The sequence below is a fragment of the Rhinolophus hipposideros genome (assembly GCF_964194185.1).
Source record: "Rhinolophus hipposideros genome assembly, chromosome: 6".
NCBI lineage: Eukaryota > Metazoa > Chordata > Mammalia > Chiroptera > Rhinolophidae > Rhinolophus > Rhinolophus hipposideros.
In genome coordinates this window covers 82,700,577-82,721,037 of record NC_138052.1, presented here as the reverse complement: position 1 = coordinate 82,721,037, position 20,461 = coordinate 82,700,577, and the positions used below count along the sequence as shown (strand labels likewise).

General features: G+C 43.6%; 2 protein-coding genes across 12 annotated transcripts in view; both read right to left on the bottom strand.

Annotated features, from left to right (window-relative positions):
* The window catches only part of XRCC5 (X-ray repair cross complementing 5), an 84,207-nt gene extending 77,994 nt beyond the window's left edge, over positions 1 to 6,213 (bottom strand). For 2 of the 3 annotated variants that reach the window (XM_081051180.1, XM_081051182.1), the window contains exons 1-2: positions 6,110 to 6,213; positions 1,891 to 2,004 (exon numbers count right to left, since the gene is read on the bottom strand). In XM_081051180.1, the coding sequence (XP_080907306.1) occupies positions 1,891 to 2,004; positions 6,110 to 6,130 (135 nt within the window). In that variant the 5' untranslated portion in view covers positions 6,131 to 6,213. Of the gene's footprint in view, positions 1 to 1,890; positions 2,005 to 5,383; positions 5,528 to 6,109 lie in introns of all 3 variants that reach the window. The other variant, XM_081051181.1, reaches the window with a different exon arrangement.
* Positions 6,214 to 7,306: 1,093 nt separating this feature from the next.
* On the bottom strand, positions 7,307 to 20,400 carry TMEM169 (transmembrane protein 169). 9 transcript variants are annotated; one of them, XM_081050960.1, is made up of 6 exons: positions 20,283 to 20,341; positions 19,695 to 20,091; positions 15,729 to 15,778; positions 15,107 to 15,130; positions 12,125 to 12,520; positions 7,313 to 9,696 (listed from the first exon to the last, which is right to left on the bottom strand). In XM_081050960.1, exons 5-6 carry the CDS (start codon positions 12,393 to 12,395, stop codon positions 9,074 to 9,076), a joined length of 894 nt encoding a protein of 297 aa, XP_080907086.1. In that variant the 5' UTR covers positions 12,396 to 12,520; positions 15,107 to 15,130; positions 15,729 to 15,778; positions 19,695 to 20,091; positions 20,283 to 20,341; the 3' UTR covers positions 7,313 to 9,073. The 9 variants fall into 9 exon arrangements, with proteins under 9 accessions (XP_080907081.1, XP_080907079.1, XP_080907080.1 ...); XM_081050957.1 differs by lacking the exon at positions 15,107 to 15,130; XM_081050955.1 differs by having other exon boundaries at positions 7,307 to 9,696; positions 12,125 to 15,778.
* Positions 20,401 to 20,461: the final 61 nt, after the last annotated feature.

The window sequence follows — 20,461 nt, the reverse complement described above, 5'->3', positions numbered from 1 at the left end:
TTTCACATTTATAGTAATTTTTTTAAGGAAAAAAGAATCAAACAAATATGGCGAAACTTTAGGATTGCATATTGCTAGAAAATGGGGAAACACCTTCCCATTATATTATTCTCTGCATTTGCCTCTTTTATGAAACATTTCATAATCAAACAAAAATAGTATTGGACACAACAGGCAATCCTGTTCCCACCTACTTATTAAACCTTTTACATCAATGGGGAGAGTGCTGCATGGGGAGAGGATAGAAGTCACTCATTCTTCCTTTTTGTTTGGTCTGTTATATTCCCCAGTCTCTTAACAACTCCAGCTACAATCCCTAGATGTACATGGAGAAAAAGTCCCTGCTGATGGTAGAATCCTGTCTCCTGGACCAGAGCCCATCTTAAGGCAAGGTAATCATGCTCAACAACAAAAACCTCAGTCAGGAGAGGGAAGGAAATTTTGAGTGCTGCGTGAGACTGGCAGCAGACTTTGTCACCCAGCCTTCCATGAAGGGGGAGAGGCAAAAGGAAAAATTGAAAGCACCATTTCCTTTAAAATATGATATATATGAAAAAATATATATATGAAAACTGGGGATGCCAAAAAACGTATACAAATGGACACTTTGGTCACTGTTGTTCAAGCAGTAGTTCGCCGTAATCAGAATTGTCTAGACGCTGATGGTAACCACTTTGAGGAGAAGTCAAATGTGACTTGTATTCATCTTTTGTTAACAGTATATATTGAGTATTACAATTTTAATATAGTTTTCCTTTTTTTAAAATGTGTATACATTTTTTTGGCACCCTCTGCAAACACACACGCACACTACATTGGGGCACAGGGCACAGCAGCACTACTTGAACACAACCAATACAAATACTCTAACCAAGAGTGGGTTTAGACATTTTCTTCTTTGACACATTCAAGACTCCAGGTCATCAGAATCAGTTAAAACCTAGGATGACAGGCGGTAGGTAGTAGTGCCCAGCGGGAAGAGCAACACCCAGAAGAAACAGAAGAGATGTCCAGGAGCAGCAGTGCCCAGGTATGAAACAGAACTGCATGGACTTAGCAGTCCTATGAGGTAGAAGGGGCAGAAATCAACAGAAGTGTATTTCACCCCCTTCCCTCTCTGACTGTGAGCTGGCCTTAGTGACTTGCTTGACTAATAGAAAGCAGCAGAAATGACTTTCTGGGATTTCTAAAGCTACGTCACAAAGAGCCACACAAGCAGGTCTCTTTGGACATCCTTCTTAGAACCAGCTACTACACTGCGAGCATCCCACGCTACACGGAGAAACCCCGTGTAAGGGTTCTGACGGGCTGCCCCAACCGAGTGCACAGCCACCAGAAGGCATAACTGCCAACCACGGGAGGGCGTCGTCTTGGGCATCGGCCCAGTGGCTTTCAGATGACTCACTCAACAGCTGAGCGCACAACAGGCCTCAACGAGAATCATGCAACTGAGTCCCTCAGTCATCCAGTAGAACCATGAGAGAAGATTGCTTAAAAATGTCATTTCAGACACTAAGTTTGGGGAGAGTATATTACCAACAAAAGGTAACTGGAATAGGCACAACATAGTTGAAGGGCTTGTTCAAGATCACGAGATTCTGATCTTGGCAGAGCAAAGATTCAAACCCAGGCCAGCTGGCTCTAGAGACTGTACCTTTGAATATGACTTTACATTGCCTCTTGTTTCTGATGAAAAAATGTAATACCCAGTGGAGAGGCCAAAAACAAGAGAGAAAAAATATCAGGCTCTAGGGGCAGTTGGAATTACATGGGAGTATATGTAACAACACTCAGATTCCCCAAAACACTGGGGCTGGTATCTTGCATTACCAAGTGGAGGCAACAAGCAGTGAAAATGAGTTACAAGGTCAAGTCCAATCTGAAACTCACCTGTCGCTGTACAAACATGGTCATCACCTTCTTTGCTAATTCAAATGGGGATTCTTCACCAGGAAAGGAGTTACTCATGGCAAAGCCCACATCCATACACAGCACAACAGCTGCCTGAAAACACAGTCCCAAAGAGGATTTGAGAAATGTTAATAATAATCACTAAAAAAAAAAGAAAGAAGATATACGCCCTTTGCTTTTTTCACCCAAAGAACCTGTACTGATATTTAAGGAATGCACAATAAAGGGAAGGGTACTGTTCTACTTAGAGATATATGGAAGTAGGGTTTCCAGGTGGGAATTCCCGCCCATTCTCAGGAACGTTTTTCACTTTCCCGTTCCCGACTCCTGAGATGTAAACTGTTTTCTGTTCTCCATGATGGATTGTTTCCATAAAGTGAAGGCCAATACTACCAACCACTTGGGTTCAAGGAGCTGATTTTCCTGATTTCCCGAGAACATTTCTTGGGATTCCAGATCGGAAAAGTGAAAAAAAATTCCTGAGAACGGAAAAGCTGGCGATAAACAGGAAAAATGTCTAAGAGATACACTGTGAATAGTACATTTATTTCCCACTATGGGTATTACTGGGTTCAAAGAGCCGATTTTCCTGATTTCCCGACCAAATTTTCTTGGGATTCGGGAACGGGAAGGTGAAAAGAATTCCAGGTGGGAATTCCCACGTGGAAACCCTATATGTAAGATAAATTTTCACTATGGGAAAACTTTAAATACCCCTAATATTTTCTAAAAGCTAGAAAGGATCTGCCAGGACAGGTGCATGCTCCAAGTAGCTGCTGCTCCTTTGGCCTGAGCCCAAGAATAAATCCATGGGAAGAGCAGATCTGAAAACCTGCAAGCTAGAGCTACGTAAGTAACTCAGGTAAGCCCAAAATACATCAGATGACTGCAGTTGATCTGCTGACCCACAAGCATAAGAATTTTGTTGTAAGCCAGAATTTTGTTGCAAGCTTTTGTTGTAAGCCAGTGATTTGGGGTGTAGTTTTTTTATAAAGCATTTTTGTGGCAATAGGTGACTACTACAACCTACTTATGCTAAAATGATACACCCCTGGGGGGAAGCGGGAAGGGATTGGGGGGCGGCTGGTGACAACAGGATGGCCTCAGGGTTTTTTGAGAATTACTTTGGGGAACTTATTCAATAGTGTTTGGGGATTTTGTTGGGTATCCGATGGACATGTGTCCTGTTTGGGAGACCACCTCAGGGATGCTGTGGATGCCTGGTCATGGCATTGTACACCAGAGGCTGGACATTAATGAATGCCAACTATAATTTTATGTGTATAATGTGATGGCTCGGTGTGAGGTCGGGGTAGTGGTGGATGGGGGGAGAGGGGTTCATGGTGTGAGGGATGTAAAAATAAAATAAAATAAAATAAAACTAAAAAAAAATAAAAAAAATAAAAAAATAAAAAATAAAATGATACACCCCAACAACTTGGAGAATAAAAAATGAAGACTAAGACACTAAATCTATTCTAGTAAGAGACAAAGACACATAAACAAATAAGACCAGCACAATGTTCCATGACAGAGGTATGCAGTGGGCACTAAAAGAACACACAAGAGGGGCGTTTACTCAAAACTGGGGGCGGGATATAGAGGCAGAAAAGGCTTTCTAGATATGATACTTGGGTGAATCTTAAAGAATGAGTAGGAGTCAGTCATGTGAATAAGGGGAGTTACAGATAGAAGGAACCACATAAAGACACCTAGTCATGAGATAGCAAGGGTGACTAAGGAAATAGGGGAAACATAAACTAAAAGGGATACATGTAAAATTCTGTATTTAGCACCCAAAATTTAACTGAATATGAGTTAGAGGAAACCTGAACAAATAGCAATAATTTCAGAATGGACTCTGAGTCACCAGTATGGCATGGCTACAGCACTACTACATTCCCCACACCTATCTCATTCCTTCCTCCAAAATATTTTAGGTTGTATCAACAGCTTATTGAATTCAAGTAAGAAAAAGAAAGTGCTTATGGTGAAAAAAAGACAAGATTAGCAATCTGGAGACCTGAAATCCAGTCTTATCTTTATTACCAATTAGCTCTAAGTCCTTGGAATGTCACTTAACTTCACTAGTAATTCATGGAGGCAGGAAGCAGTTGTTGGACTAGATGAGATCTAAGGTCTTTTCCAGAATTAACATTCGACACTTACAGTCTCACCTGTGCTTTGTACTGATCAGACCACATTTGACAAACTGAGCAGTTCTGAGCATCACATCTTATGAGAAAGATTATTACAACTGAAAATGAGGTTCGAGAAGGATGTGGAGAACATGTTAAGAATAGTTTGGAAAAATTTGAGCCAAATGAGAAGATTTAGGGGAACATGACAGTTCCTTCCAAATATCTGTCAGCTGTATTATAAAAAGATTTGTCTGTGAGAGAGATAATAGGATCAACAGACAGAAGTTACAGGAGATTGGTTTGACTACATATAAGGAAGAAAAAAATAATATTTAGAAGTGATCAGTAAAATAACCACAGTATTCTAAAGCAGTGACCTCCTGACCCTAGAAATGTTTGAAAAACCTAGACGAGCTCCTATCAGGGAAGTTACAGATGATTTCTAAATTTGGTTATACCTCAGACAACATAGAAAAGAAAGACTAAGTTTTCCCCTAGTTTATAAAGAATTGAACATAATGCAATAACATTAAGAGATTTCTGGAGCAAAGGTAGCATGTTTGGGGAAAAGGTGGTAATAGCCTACAAAATTCCTCTGAGAACAATAAAACTTATATACCATAGTTTCAATGCCTTGAGCATAAAAATCTTTAAAAAATTTAAGAGTCCCAAAATATGTTGTTGCGTTTATTTAATACACATTCATAAATACTACTTTTAAACCAGGAAACTCAGGACTAAAGGTCTTTTGCTAGGGATCAGGTATCAAAAAATAAATAAATAAAAAGGCACCAAAGGGTGCCAAAAAATGGCACCAAAGGGCACAATATAGAACTTCTCGTATGGTCTATGTAAAACTTCGAGTTCCTTTCTGATAGCAGTAAGAAAACCAGGAAAGAGAAACTGGGCAGCATAGCAACCCAGTTCATTTATACACCAAAGCAACACAGGTTGTTAGAATGTTGCTGCAAGTCCACTTGCCATAAACAGCTGCTCCATTAGAGCTGCAAAATGTACGGCAGCTGAAAGAGGAGGTACAAGGGAGGTGAGTGACAGCGTATGTTCTTAATCATTTTAATCAGCGAGGAATTGAGGGGGCTAGGCATCAGGTGCTCAAACTCCTATCTTGTTTATCTGTGTATCAGCTGCCTAGTAAAGGGCCTAGCCTTTGGATGGATGGATGGATGGATGGATGGATGGATGGATGGATGGATGGATGGACAACTCGCTGAAACATACCTCCCTCTAGTGACCCTTCCAGACAAATGCTACTCTCCACCTATTTTGAAGACATCATTTAAAAAAAATTCATTGTAGTATCTGTTATTAACCTGGGGCGCTGAGAGTCACAGGTTCCCAGAAATTCTGCAGGGCTCTGAAACCAGCCAGCCTGGGTTCAAATGCGAGTCTCACCTAGGGACTGGGTGACCTTGAGCTAACCATATTTTTCATGCCTCGGTGTTTTCACCTGTAAACTGAGGATAAATAGTTTTCACTTCATGGGCTCGGGGTGAAGATTAAATGACATAGGAATAAAACGCTTAGATCTGTGCCTCACACAGCGTAAGCTTCCAGGAAATGCGAAATAGTAATTACTATGGAGGTAACAATATGATGCTCTACATTTCAAGTTATTTTACGCACAGTCCCTCTTTGAAGTTTCCTAAGTCGGGGTAGGGGCTTACCCTGGCTAACTTCCATTCTAATAGATTTTTAAAACCCCAGGCTCAGAAGCAGTGGAGCAGGTGAGGTTAGGGGGTGGACTGGGATGGAGGGGTAAAGAGGGAAGGCTGACGGGGTAGAGGCGGGATGAGGAGGGAGTGGAGGGAAGGTGAGAGGATGGGGAGCAGGAGAGGCTCAAATTCAGATTTCAGAACTACAAATCCCCAGCTTTTCTCACAGCTCATCCCTCGGTAGCGGCCCTACTGATCCAGCTCATGGCCCATGATGTCCTCTTTCCTCCCTCCTCCGCACCGCCGCGATCCCATGATTCCCGCTTCAGAACCACCCTCTCCATCCCCGGCAGGCGCAAGGTCCAAGTTCCTGGCTCTCTCTACCTTATTCCCTGACCGCGCCATGTTGCCAATCCGTAGGCGCCGTGGTCGCCGCTTCCGGGCGGGAACCTGCAGCGCCGCAACTCAGTTCCGGCGCACTCCGAGCCGGAGCGTGGTAGGAAGAGCCGCTTCCCGCGGAACCTGGAAGGGGCGGGGAAACTGTGCGCCGACGCTCTGAGCATGCGCAGATTCCCTGCGTTCCGCAGTGGGGCGGACGAGCTTGTTGCAGCTGAGCTGTCCAAGTGTCTAGAACTGAATAAGTACAAACTACTTCTTTGAAAGATTTACTTCCGTTTTTTTGTCATTGAGAATAACATCTAGAGCGCGTTGTGTCAGAGCTCTAGCGTTAGATTTCCTTGAGTATGAGCATGAATCCAGAAAGTCCCTTCACTTCTCTGCAAGTCTGTTTCTTTTCAAATGGGAGGAAATGAAAGACTTCACAGATGCAATGACTTTGGAACCAACTCCTGAAGGAACAGGAGTTTTTCAGGCACTCAAAAGAGGGAAAAGCGTTCTTTGCAAAGGAAATGGGAGGTGCAGAGGTCAAGGCGTGAAATAGCATCTGCTAAGGATCTCCCAATCGTTTGGAGTGTCACTAGCTTGGAAGGGAGGAGGTGAGGTTAAATCAGAAGACAAATCTAGGGGCATTCGGATGGCTCAGTTGGTTAGAGCGTGAGCTCTGAACAACAGGGTTGCTGGTTCAATTTCCACAAGGGATGATGGGCTGCACCCCCTGCAACTAAAGATTGAAAACGGCGACTGGACTTGGAGCTGAGCTGCACCCTCCACTACCAGATTGAAGGACAACAACTTGGAGCTGATGGGCCCTGGAGAAACACTGTTCTCAATATTCCCCCAATAAAATTTATTTTAAAAAAGACATCCCTAAGGAGTTGTTCCAGAAGTGGCTGCTATCCATCACAGTGCCTGACATGCTCACCACCCCCTTTCATTGGAAACTTCCTAGGCTTCAGCCCCTATCCCTTTGAGAGAGGCCTGCCCAAGCTGAACCTTGTGCAGAAACAGCTATTTTCTATACCACCTAAATGGAATCTCCATAAATAAGTGGTACACGGAAAGAGTCAAGACATAAGGATCCAGATTAAGATCACTATACATCGATAGGACGGCCACCACAATTACACGTTTTTTGAAAACTGTTGCATTCAAAGCAGTTGGGGAGAAACTCAAAGACAAAATGAACAAATGTTAATTCGATTTTATTTTTTTGTTTACATTTCAATTGTTTATGTCTCTGCAAAAGCACCAAACAGCACCAGGATTTTCTTCAAAAATGTGGACAGTTTTGTTTTGGTCAAACGAATGATAGTTTTTCAAAGGGTGGCGTTCTTCTGAAGGAGTTCAGCACCATGCATTAGGCAAATGTCCCTGGTCTCTGAGAGAGCATTTCTTTCAACAATTTCCTGCGACATGAATAAGAAATGAGCACCAGCATTTCTTGTAAGGACCCAAACCCCCAAAATCTGCTTGACCTGTTAGGATTCAATTTTTCTAAAAATTAGAAATAACCCTCAGGAATGAATTGAAAAAAAAAAAAGTTCAGAACCTATTCATCTGAATTCATCTGGTTTACTCCCCCTGGTGGTCAGGAAGACACAAGTGTGTTGGCACAGCAAAAATTGTTTGTTGTTATATTCCAGAAAGGTTTGAGTGAGTAAGGCTCTGAGTGAGGTTTTCAGCCAACTCTTCTTCATGCTTAGGGCTACCAATCCCTGTTGAGGTTGGGGTGGATAGTTTGACAGATACAATCCCCCCTTCACAGTCTAATCTGTAGAGTAGATTACCACCACCCAGTCCCACTTTCACTACTAGGATAAAAGTTATGCTACTATTTTATAGTTGTACTCAACTGTTTACTCTTCCTTTCTAAAAAACCCTGAAACCACATGACACTACAGGCATTTAATTGCAAGGTACATGAGTTAGTATAATAATATCTATGTATAATATATACATAGTATATATAGCTAGTATCTATATATAAAATCTCTGTAAGACTCAGGCATAAATAAATAAATAAATCTATATTAGCAGTTTAGAATCTGAATGTATTTAAATAATTACTGAGATTCTTACTTGCCTACCAAAATAAACATTCTTCCCTTTTCTTTTTAATTAACACAACCCCAATATTTAGCCTAGCATATAACTGCCCAGTCAAAATACTACATTTCCCAGCCTCTTTTGTTTAGGAGGTCATGTGACTAAAGTCTGGCTGATGAGATATAAGAGTATTTGAGTGGGACTCCCTTGACCAGGGAGAACATTCTCTTCTTTGCCCCTTCCTCTATTCTGCCAGAAAAATGGACGTGATGGCTGCAGATGTAGTCAGCTCCGGGGTGTTGAGGACCACATCTCACTAATGGTAGGGGAATAAAAGAAGTCTAGATCCGATGAGTCCATTGGGTCCCCTGACGGTCTGCCTTCAGATTTCTTCTATACAAGAAAGAAATAAACTTCTATTTTGGGATGTTAATTATATGCAGCTAAATAAAACTCTAAGTGATACACACAAATCTTTACATTCTGCTACACTTTGGTAGCCTTGCTTCATTAATGTTTCACTCCATCCCTACCTACTGGTGGACTTGGTCTCTTCAGAGCCTCCTTACTCTCCCTGTTATTTAATCACATACTTGCCTGGGTTCCAGGCACTGGCAAAATCTTTAAGCTCCTGAACTGACACATAACTGAGCTCCCTATCCCAGACAAATTGTCATTTTAGGGCAGGGAATGAAGAAGTTTGTGCATTGGATGAACTGCTTTCACATAAATTGCTTTTCTGTTCCCTGCCCTCCTGGAACCATTAAGATGGTAGGGCAGATCAATATGGGCTAGGATTTTCCAGAACTGTGAAGGGGAGGGGATAATTTCAAGAAACAATCTTCTGAAATTGAATGGTATACAGGCTACTGGAACCAAAGAAGGAAGTAAGGTGCTGGGAGTTTAGACAGTGGAAGTTTCTACTTCCTGGGTGGGGTCCTTGTTGGAGAGATTGCCTGAAATATTGTCAGATTCAAGCAACTCCACAATACTATAGGGAGAACAGTCCTCCAGACCCAGCTTGCTGCAGAGCCAGCCACAGAAGCCTTTCTCCATGTCCCGGGCAGCTTGCCACCATGCTCCCCAGGACCACGAGAGCTGGACCACAGCAGCATAGAGGCCCAGGGAAGATGCCATGGTCATGATGAGCACTGGATAGAAGAGAATGAGGCAGGGGCAACATGAGATCTTGTGCCAGAAGGTCCTTTCCTCATTGTACACGAGGAAAATGTTGTACCAGGTGATAGTGCCATAGTAAAAAGAGACAATGAAAGACAGGAGAAAAACCACAGGCAGGCAGACGAGCGTCCAGAGGACCACATGGGGCCCCTGGTCCGCCGCCATCTGGCAGACCTTTCTGCCTTCAGGTGCTGTTTCCTTCAACGACTGTTTAGGCTTGGTCAACTCCTGAAGCTCCTTCTCTGTCAATGTGACATGGATGTCCACCATCTGACCCTTTTTCTTCCCTCGTGTGATGGTCCCAGTTAATGTGACATAGCGGCTGTCCAAAGGCATGTTCCACATACCTGCAGGGCATCAAAGAGGTGAAGTCAAGATCAGAAGAGTGGACATTTCATCACAGTGTTGTTTCCCGAGGCTGGGGCTGATGATGAGTGTCTACTTTTATAGAATCTAGCATGGAACCAAAGTCATTGATTCAATGATGGCCTGAACAGGTATCCCTCAGAAGGGTGACCACTGGTATTATTATTCCCACATTGAACTCTCAATCCACACTGCTAAAATTATGAAGCAGGTTAAACCTGTTTTTCACATTCTCTCTCTACTTTCTGGGCCTCAATTTTGTCACAATCTCTGTGATATGGAGGAGTGTGAAGAACTATACTACAAACACCACTTTGTGATCTTATTTTTAGTTTACAAGTGTTGTGAAAATATTGCTAATGAGTATCAGCTGCTGTGGATGAAGACTGTATTATGTGCATATTTTACTGCTGGGCAGCCCAGCCCCCTTCCCTTCTCATTCCTATCTCTCTGTTTCCCTGAGGGGGGTGGGGTCCCCTCACTTGACTATGGATGTCCCAACCTTTGTATCTAAGCTCTGTACACACACAGACACACACACACACACACACACACACACACACACTCATTCACACACATACACCACACACATATCATGTACAGACATCCACATATATACCACGCATACCACCACCACCACACTAACAGCCAACCTTTGGACACTCTAGAAGTGAGGTTGGAGATACTAAAACAGGGAAGTCTCTGGTTCTTGGAATATAAAATGTAGTCTAGAAGTGGAGGGGATGTGGAGAGTACAGGCTTTAAGTTGGCATGTTCCCTGTGCCCTGTTGGACTCCTAGCCCCATGGCTGAAAGAGGGATAGAATGGAGCCACCCAAAGAGCAGGAACCAGGATAGTGACAGGGACTTTGTCCAGATAGAAGGGTGTACTGTTCCCCCAGAACCTAATGGTTTCATAGTCTCCATCATCTCAGCAAATGACACCACCATCTATCCTCTCTGTTCTGTCAAAACCCCAGGAGTCACTCTTGACTCCTCTTTCCTCACTCCCTACCTCCGAGCCATCAGCAAGTTCCAGATTACACTCTGAATCCAGCCCCTCTTCTCCAGCTATCTCTACTGCTTTCACCCCAGTCCAGGCTTCTACTTAGTTCTACTTTGGCTGTATTGAGACAGCAGTTTCTCATCAGCTTCCACTCTTACCCCTCCTAATCCATTCTTTACAGAGAAGCCAGAGTGACTGTCTAAATATATAAATGAGATGATATCTCTCCTTTGCTTACAAGTCTTCCATTGACTTCCCCTTGCACTTACAATAATTCCCAAACTGTTTACTATGACCGGCAAGGCCCCCAAATGATTCGGCCCCTGCCTACCTTTTTGACCTCCTCTCACCATCCCTTGTTCTCTACACTCCCTAACAGAAATAACTCCATTCCAGAACCGGGAAATGGCACTCCCCCCATAGGGTCTTTGCTGCCCTCTCTCATCTCAAAGCTCTGTCCAAGATCTTTTCATGGCTGGCTCCTCCATGTCATTCGGATCAGCTTAAAGGTCCCCTCCTCAGAGAGGCCTCGCACAATCATGCTTCTCTCCCCCGTACCCTTCACCAGTTACTCATCTTCCCATCACCATGGTTTATTGTCTTGGGAACTCAAACCACTACCTGAAATTGTCTCTCATTTGCTGACTTGTTCACTGTCTGTCTTCCCCTGACCTTCTGAGTGCAGGGATGCTGCTTGTGCACTGTGGGCATATGTCGTAGAGATCGGCCGATCCACACAGAGATTTACCTCATCCATCTCTGTGCCACAGATACTCCCCAGCTTCATTAGCAGCAACAAACATTCTTATACATGTCTCCTTCTGCACATGGGCAAAAGTTTCATGGGATAAATAATGAGAATTTCTAGGACATAGGGTGTGCATATTTTGAATTCTGAATTTAGTCAATATTGACAAATTTCCCTACAAAGTGGTAAAGCAGATTCTACTTCCACTTGAGGTATATGAGCATACCTTCATTTCCTCACATTGATGTTATATTTTACCCAATTTTTGGCCATCCTAAATGTGAAGGAATACTATAACTTGTTTTTATAATTTGCCTTTTCTTAATCATTGTGAAAGTCAACTATTGTTTCTTTATCTTATGTGTATTAAATGATGAGCACAGTATGCTTGTATTACTAATTTTTGAGTATAAATTGGTCTCTTCCATTACATTAGGAGCTCCAAAAGGGCGGAGATCTCCTCCATATCACCTAGAAGAGAACATAATAAATGCTCAATAAATACTGCCGATTCATTGAATGAAGACTGCAACAGTGTGAGAAGAAATGTATCAATAAGAAAAAAATAGGTCAATGAGCAAATGCCTGTCTGTCTTCTGGAGGATCTTCATTTGGTTTCCTTCCCATTGATTAAAGCAAGGGGCCCAGAGACTTACCATCATCAGCAGGATAGTCTAGGAAATCGTCTCCTTCCTCCTCTTTAGGCTGGTCTCCACCTTCCGATTCCCCAGGCTCCTCATCCACTTTCTCATTCTCTGACCGGTAGATGATGACAGATTCCGGACGGGACTCCTTCTTCTTCTTTTTCCTGCGACCCATTGTGGATTCCCCATCCAGAGCCAGGGCAGCAGCCACAGCCTTCCTCAGAGAGCCCTGGTGGGGGCTTGGGAGCTGGCCCTGGCCTTCCACTGGTGCCGGCTCTTCCATCCTAACCCTCACGTCTAGCTATTCCTTGTGAAGAGTCCGATTTGTTTGAGCAAATTTACAGTCCACACATCACAGAGCTTCTTCCTGGATGGAGCTATGCAAAGATGTCCCAACGATGAGTTCAACTTGAAAGATAGGAAAGCAAAGCCATCAACAGGGAGGGGATAGGGCGATATGGAAAGGGGTTTGGGAAATGATCTTCAACTTGGCAGAAGTCTTCATCTCCCTTTATTTCTCATGACACTATATTTTGGAGTGCTGCAGAAATACTTTTACAAGAAGAGATTGTTGTGAATAAAATTTTACGTGTTGCAATAATATTTGTGTCATGTATACAAACATAATATTATGCAAACCCATCAGCCTAGCTGGGGGCATGCCAAGTATAAGGAAATTGGATCAGGAAGCCTTACAGATACAGATGGGGTTTAAGAACCATTCTTACTCCCACCATGGATGAAGATTCAGATGTCTGGGAGCAGTTCTCCAGGCTTCTGGCTATCGAGTCATACGTTACCACTATACTCAAATGGATGAATGCAACTTTCAGTGAGCCACCTAACATGGCACAGCTTTCCCAACCACATGTATCCTAGTATTCTCTAAAGAACACCTGTCTCCTGATTTCATGTTGGCCCAAGATCCCAGAAAGTTCTCACTTGCTGGGAGACCAGTGGAGAGGCTGCACACTTTTCACTCTTAATACTCTTTCTCCTCTTTTTGTTCTCCAGGTACAGACATGTGGGAAGAGAGGAGAGGATTATCAAATTTTGGAAATCAGGAACACTCTTACACTTCCTTACTGCCAGTGGGAAGACCCCCAGGACTGGACAAGTAGCAGATACTTAGTGTGTACTTGTTCACCTGATAGGACAGAACAGAAGGGAAATGCTTATTCAAAAATAAGATATGAGGGCGGCCGATGGCTCAGTTGGTTAGAGCGCAAGCTCTGAACCACAGGGTTGCCAGTTTGATTCCCACATAAGCCAGTGAGCTGCGTCCTCCACAACTAGATTGAAGACAATGGGCTGCAGCTGAGCTTCCAGAGGGGAGGCCGGATGGCTCAGTTGGTTAGAGCGTGAGCTCAACAACAAGGTTGCCGTTTCAATTCCCTCCCGGGATGGTGGGCTGTGCCCCCTGCAACTAAAGAGACTGGACTTGGAGCTGAGCTGCGCCCTCCACAACAAGATTGAAGGACAACGACTTGGAGCTGATGGGCCCTGGAGAAACACACTGTCCCCCAATATTTCCCAATAAAAAAATTTAAAAAAATAAAATATGAACAATTAAGAGAGGAAGGCTTAATTACCCCCCTTTTTGTACACTGTATTATGCTGATAGTATTTTATCTGAGTAAAAGGTTCTGAACATTTCTCTTTCCTTTTAGCTTCCATAAGAAAGAGGGTACAAAGAATATCCCAGTTTGCAATACTTTACAGAATTAAGAGACAGGACTTTGCTCTTTTATCTGGTAGTTAGGCTGCACCCATCTTTCACCTCATCCCCAGTCCACAGGTTACCAATGCATGTGATGCTGTGCAGTGTAACCTCAGGGTTTTCAGCCATCTTCGGGGGAAGAACAGGTTACAAAGGATGTGCTCAGACGCTAGAATTCATGCTTAAAATAACTGGTGTTAAGCCATTCTTGAAGGAAACTTTCCCTATAATTCTTGAATTTATTCACCACTTTTCCCATCTCCATTGGAACTGCTCTGTTCTAAGAGGCCATGGTTAGTTTCAGGGGTACAAAACAACGTAATAGACATTTACACCCCTCACAAAGTGATAATCCCCCTCCCCCCATCTACTACCCCTCTGACATCATATATAACTGTTACAGTTCCACTGACTCTGTTCCTATGTTGTGAATATACATATCTATATTTATATATAAATATATATTTATATATAAATATATACATTTATATATATTTATATACATTTATTATATTTACATATATAATAAATAAATATATATATTTATATATTTATGTATATATATTTATATATATAAAATTATAGTTGATTTTCATTATTGTTCAGCTTCAGCTTCAGGTGTACAGTGCAGTGATCAGGCATCTACATCTTCCCTGAGGTGGTCTCCCTAATGAGACTAGTGTCCATCTGATGCCCTACAAAATCTATACAACATTATTGATTACATTCCCCAAACTGTCTTTTGTATTCCTGTGGCAATATTGTGGTTACCAATTTGTGCTAATAAAATATTTTTAAGTGACTGTATTAATGATTTGGTGGGGGGGAGGGAGTGCAGTGGTAGCAATTAAGGGTTAGGCTGATTTTGTCAAAGACTGAATCTGAAGAAAAGTTTAATAAAGAGACACTGATAAGCTCCTTTATGCTTAATAAGCTCATTTATGACACAACTGCTAGGGGCTCCTCCTGTATCTATTTTCGTCTTCTTTAATCATGGAGGTTTTTCAGCTGGTCACATGATTTCTTCGGTAAGGATAACATTTTCTAGCCTCTCTTGCAGCGAAGTGTGATCATTAGTATTAATCTTTCACTAACGGGATATGAGTAGATGTGATGTGTGCAACTTCCACATCTGTACCTCTCCTTCCCTTTTCACCTTCTTGGGGCCTGGAATGTGAAGTTGATGAAGTACTTTTGAGGGCAGGTGGGGAGCAAAGGGCAAAATGCTAGGGATGGCAGAGGAATGAGAAAGAAGGAATAAGAGCCACACTCACAGTCATAAATCCTCTTCCTCTGGACTGTAATACGAGGAAAAAAACAAATATTTTGTTTTAATCCAGGGTTACTTTGGTCTCTTAAGGCAGCCATACAGGAATGTTATCCAATACACTGGGATTATTATACAAGGTTATTTTTATATCTCAGCCCCTCTAACCTTATGTGTTCCAATTCATCAGCTTTGGAGGATAAGCAGATCTTGATATGCATTTCAGAGATAGAGCATAAAATGGCATCGTCCCTGATAAGGGGTGGTTCAAGCAGTTTTGATTCTCCTGAGTGAGCCAGGAATTCTGAAACTCAGCTGTCCAGTACAAAGGATGATATGGATGCTGGCTCAAGCCTCACAAGAAACTCACTGGAAAGTTCAATATTCTATATGATACTGGTAAGGACTGAATATTTGTGACTCTCCAAAATTCATATGTTGAAATCTTAACCCCTAATGTGATCATAGTAAGAGGTGGGGTCTTTGGGATTAGAGTATGAAGGTGCAGAATTCACTAATGAGATTAATGTCTTTATGAAGGAGACCCCAGAGAGCTTTCTTTCTCTTTATGCCCTATCAGGTCACAGAAAGAAGCCACCCAGGAAGATGTCTATTAACCAGGCTCTCACCAGACACTGGATTTGCCTGCATTTTGACCTTGGACTTTCCAGCCTGCAGACTGTGGAAAAAAAAAAAAAAAAGGTTTGTTATTTAAGCCACCCAGAACATGGTATTTTTGTTATAGCAGCCTGGGCAGACTTAGAGACTATTCTGTGCTCTCCCAAAAGGGAGTTTTATTTAAAAAACCAACCAGTCAACCAATCAACCAACCAACCAAACAAAAAACATCTCTTGGGCATTCAGTAAAAACCCAAAGACTTAGAACACCACAAAGTGAGTGAGTGTACTTACCCAGCTATAGTGCCAATGTAGGGCTGTGTCATTAGCAGAATGTCTGGTCACTAGTCCCTGCTGGCCAGTTCCTATCCAATCAGACACTCAGTCACTAACCCCCACCCCCATCTCCACAGTGGTGGTTCACTGCGGTTCACAGACCTCTCACCATCAGCCATGATTTCGCTAGAGTTTACTCATAATTCTTTGCTCCCAGGTGGTCACTGGAGCAGCCCTGCTCCAGTGCCTTCTCCAAACCTATCCAGATACTCAGCAGAACAGTGAATTTGGTGGATAAAGATGCCAGGAAGCCTTGTGAAGCCTCTGACCTTATGTTCATTGCAGGAACACAAGTAAGGTACATGGATGAAGTATGGCTGAAAAAGAGCTACTAAGTATCAAGGACACCAAACCTTAGCATTTGGACACAATAAGGAGTGTGGGGACTATGATAAACAAGAGCTCAGGTCTCATCTGAACTAGGAAGTTACTGCTGCCCTCTCTTCCGCTTACCACACCAACTGTTCAGTCAACTGCTTTCATAGAGAAGTGCAAGCCCGTTTGGTATGGGTTGTCTGAAATTCCATGTGAAAGTTCCTGATTTTAATTGTTGCAATTAGTCCTAATTTAAATAAACTCTCAAGTGGACAACCAACCAAACCAAAACACACCTGGGCTGCCTGTGCTACCTCCAGCTTATAAAGCTTCCAAATCAGGGTGGCCTGCCCCATTGGTTTAAGAACAATCAGGAGTTGACTTTTTGCACCTTTTCCTACATGGACACATCTCCCTCTTCCAAGAACCTGAACTGTGCTGGGAGGGTGGAGAATCATCAATTTCAATCATCACTACTTCAGTGAACTGTGTCTTGCTCCAGTCCTGCTATTCTTTTAATTCTTCTCTAATTAGTGTATTTGTCACCCAAAGGGCCATATATTACCTGTCTGGAGTGGTCAGACTCTCCCAATAGCATCTTGATTTACCATCACTAGATGTACTATCTTGTTTCCCTGAAAATAAGACCTAGCCGAATCATCAGCTCTAATGCATCTTTTGGAGCAAAAATTAATATAAGACCCAGTCTTATATTATAGTTAGGGTTTCTGGGTGGGAATTCCTGCCCGTTCTCAGGAATTTTTTTTGCTTTCCCAATCCCGAATCCTGAGAAAAGTTGATCAGGAAATCAGGAAAATTGGTTCCTTGAACCCAGTAATACCCACAATGGGAAATAAACGTACTACTCACAATGTATCTCTTAGACATTTTTCCTAGATAAAATAAGACCAGGTCTTATATTAATTTTTGCTCCAAAAGACACATTGGAGCTGATTGTCCAGCTAGGTCTTATTTTCTGGGAAACACAGTAAGCCAACTAGGAAATAAAATGCTTATCAATTAACCACTGAAAATTACCATTAGCCCCTCTCAGGGAGACAGTCTCACCAATGTAAAAATGAAAGGGAATTTGGCTCAGACTGTTGGCGAGTGATCGGAACGATGATGGAACAGCAACTGAAAACTCTCAGCCTCCAGCCAGTTGCTGTGAATTGGCTGGGAGCACAGTCAGGCTGCAGCTTGTTCCTTCATGGTCCCGTGAGCAGCATTTCTCTTGTCATTGCCAAACTGCCTGGTCCTGATAGGCTCTTCCACTGAGGCAGGTTCATCACCTAGGGAAGACCTGACTATCTATAGAGGAACTAGTTCCCGGCAGTTGCAGCGAGGGTAGCTGGTTGCGAGCAGCTTGAACATCTCCTTATTGTAAGATCTGATCTTCACGCTCTGATCTTTTGTTTGCTTATTATCTTACCTCTCCTGGCACACATACCCTTTCTGCCTGCCACTCCTACTCCCAACATATAAACATGCCAGAATATAAACTCTACAAAGGCAGGGGCACCTAAATGTGTTGTCCACTGTGCTGTATCCCCCATGCCTAGGAGGACCTGGCACATGGTAGGTGCTCAATAAATACTGGCTGAACATCGTGAACTGGTTACGAGTCTTACTTATGTAAGTTGGCTCAGGACTACTCTTACTTCAAGCTGGGGTGGGGAGACGTGCCTCATTGACATTCCTTCGGCACCACGATTCTGACTCTGGATGTTGAGACTCCCACAGGCCCCTGTCAATCAGAGCCAGCAGCTGCTTTGCAGAGGGGAGAAATGAAGTCACCACGCAGAAAGGGTGGGGGAGGGGTGGGAAGATGGGTGAGTAGCAAGCAAGAGCATCTCAGAAGATGAAGAATGTTGGTGCTAATGGGGTATGACAGGATGGGAGCGTGGATGGATCATGGCCATGACGATGCCTTTTTCGCCAGGACAAAGGGGACAATGATGTAGAGTGCAGGGAAGAGCAGCGTTTGATTCGGCTACAGAAGCAGTCAGTGCAGCATGGACTGGTTGCCCGGAGAAGAGTTTAAATCTGGAAACAAAGAGCTGCCAAGAGACAGAAGTACTGCAGTGCCTCCTCCAGGCTTTATGGGGTGAGCAGACTTTTAAACCCTGACTGAGGTCAGAGGCAGAGGCAAAGAGGACTTGCCTCCTTATATTTAACAAAAGATCTCTCAAAGAGACCCCATCTTTCCTCTTAATTATGATAGGTTCTCTCTGGACTGTGAAGAATGGCTTTTCCAACTGCTCATGCTGCAATTTCCTTGCTGCTAAGGAATGGCTCCTTGTCATCCTCAGCAGTCAGAATTGGCTTGAAGCCAGTCCAGTCACTTTTTCACTGGAGGACCACAGAGTCCCTCTCTCAGTCTGCTTAGCCACCATGCAGAGGCTGTGGGACAGCCAGACCCATGCTGATCCGCCCTGGTAGAGCTCTGTGAATCCACAGGCCCAACCCAGTCACAAACCACATTCAGTTTTATCTTTCATAAATTATCTTTAAAAGAAATTTAAAGTGTTCATTACTCCCAAGAAAGAAGACCTGCAATTTTTTTGGAATTACAAACCCCTCAGAACTGAGTCAATACCTCTCTTCCTGCTAAAAAACATATTTTGTCATTGGGATCAAAGCATTAGGAATTACATTTTTTCTGCAATGATACTTTGAACTTTCCTATATAAATTTACTTCTTTGGTAATGGTGTAATTTTTAAAAATTTGGTCATAACTACATAACTGACTTAGTAATAAAAGTGGTGCCTAGATAAACTAGCAAATGGGAAGAGGAACAGATTTCTTCCCTTTTTAATGAGTATAGATGCGAATCTTTCAGCAACAAAGACGGAGGGGCAAGTATTTCTTAAAGAAGTTCAAAGAAAGACAGGGCATGGGTGAACAGGCAAGAAAAGGTCTGATTCTACTCTCAACCAGACCCATTTCCAATTTGTTTCGTGAATAACTAGGTGGTGGGCCCAACCAAAACATGACGGCATTTGTTTGCTTTTACATTATGTGAATGCCCGGCAGGGAAAAATACAATATTCAACAACAGACTTAGAAATAGCATTCTGCCAGGATTGTTGAGACCACAGCACCTGACCCATGCCCTACACCTGCAAAGTTCTTAGGCAGTCTCCCCAAGCCAGTCCAGGTGTGAGCTCACTCTGGTTTGACAGCACGATGCGACAGGAACAAGAAGGAGAATCTGAGGAATACGTCACTGTCCCTGGGCACCCAAACACGGATGAGAAATTTTCCCCATCCTCAGCAGACTCTCTCCCCTGCATTGAGAATAACTTCTACACAGACACCTACACATGCATTCTTGCAGGAAGCATGTGCCCGGCAAGGAAAGATCCTTTTTTGGACTCATCGGTTTATGCAGGTTGGCTGAAATGGATCAGATCTCGAATCTGGTAAAGGTTGGTTCTTCCCTTCATTCCTGAGAGGGAGATGAGGCGGAAATGAGCTGGGGAGTATTTTGTAAATCATTTATTATCTCGCTTCTATGGATAACGGCAACGGTACCCTCCTCCCCCCTCCTTGCCATCCCGGGAGTCCCTCCGGGAGGAGCCAAGGATCTGGAAGCCGCGTTTGTCCCCCCAGCTGCGCCAGCCCCTTCCCTTCCCAGCCAGCAGCCGGGGCCAGAGCATCGCCGGACGCGGACGCGCGCAGCCAGGCTCCCACGCCGCAGTCTCTTTGCCCAGATGCCCTGGAGATTTAATTGTAATTAACCGTCAGAGCCATAGCACTGAGGATTGAATTTTTCAAAACAGAGCACACTCCCGCTTTTTGTCTGCTTCCCTTTTGTCACCCACCGCAAACGCCCTCGTGGCATCGAAATTTAAAAAACAAAAACAGAAAAACAAAGAAAGAACCCCACGAGCGAACGAGGAGTCTCACCTACACGTGCCAGGGACAGAGGCTGGGAGAGGACGCGGGCGGTCAGGAACCCGCCGCCGGGGAGCAGTCTTTCGCTTAGAGGCTGCGGCGCTGCTGCGGCGGGCGGAGCCGGGGGGCGGGGCCGGGGGGCGGGGCCGGGGCGGGGCCGGGGGCGGGGCCGGGGGAAACGGGGGCGGGGC

Bases quoted from the DNA above. Each gene is read 5' to 3' on its own strand.
- TMEM169 (XM_081050953.1), bottom strand. From the start codon at position 12,395: ATGGAAGAGCCGGCACCAGTGGAAGGCCAGGGCCAGCTCCCAAGCCCC. The intron at 9,697-12,124 runs GTAAGTCTCTGG...GATGCCCTGCAG, and splicing joins AGACTATCCTGCTGATGATG to GTATGTGGAACATGCCTTTG.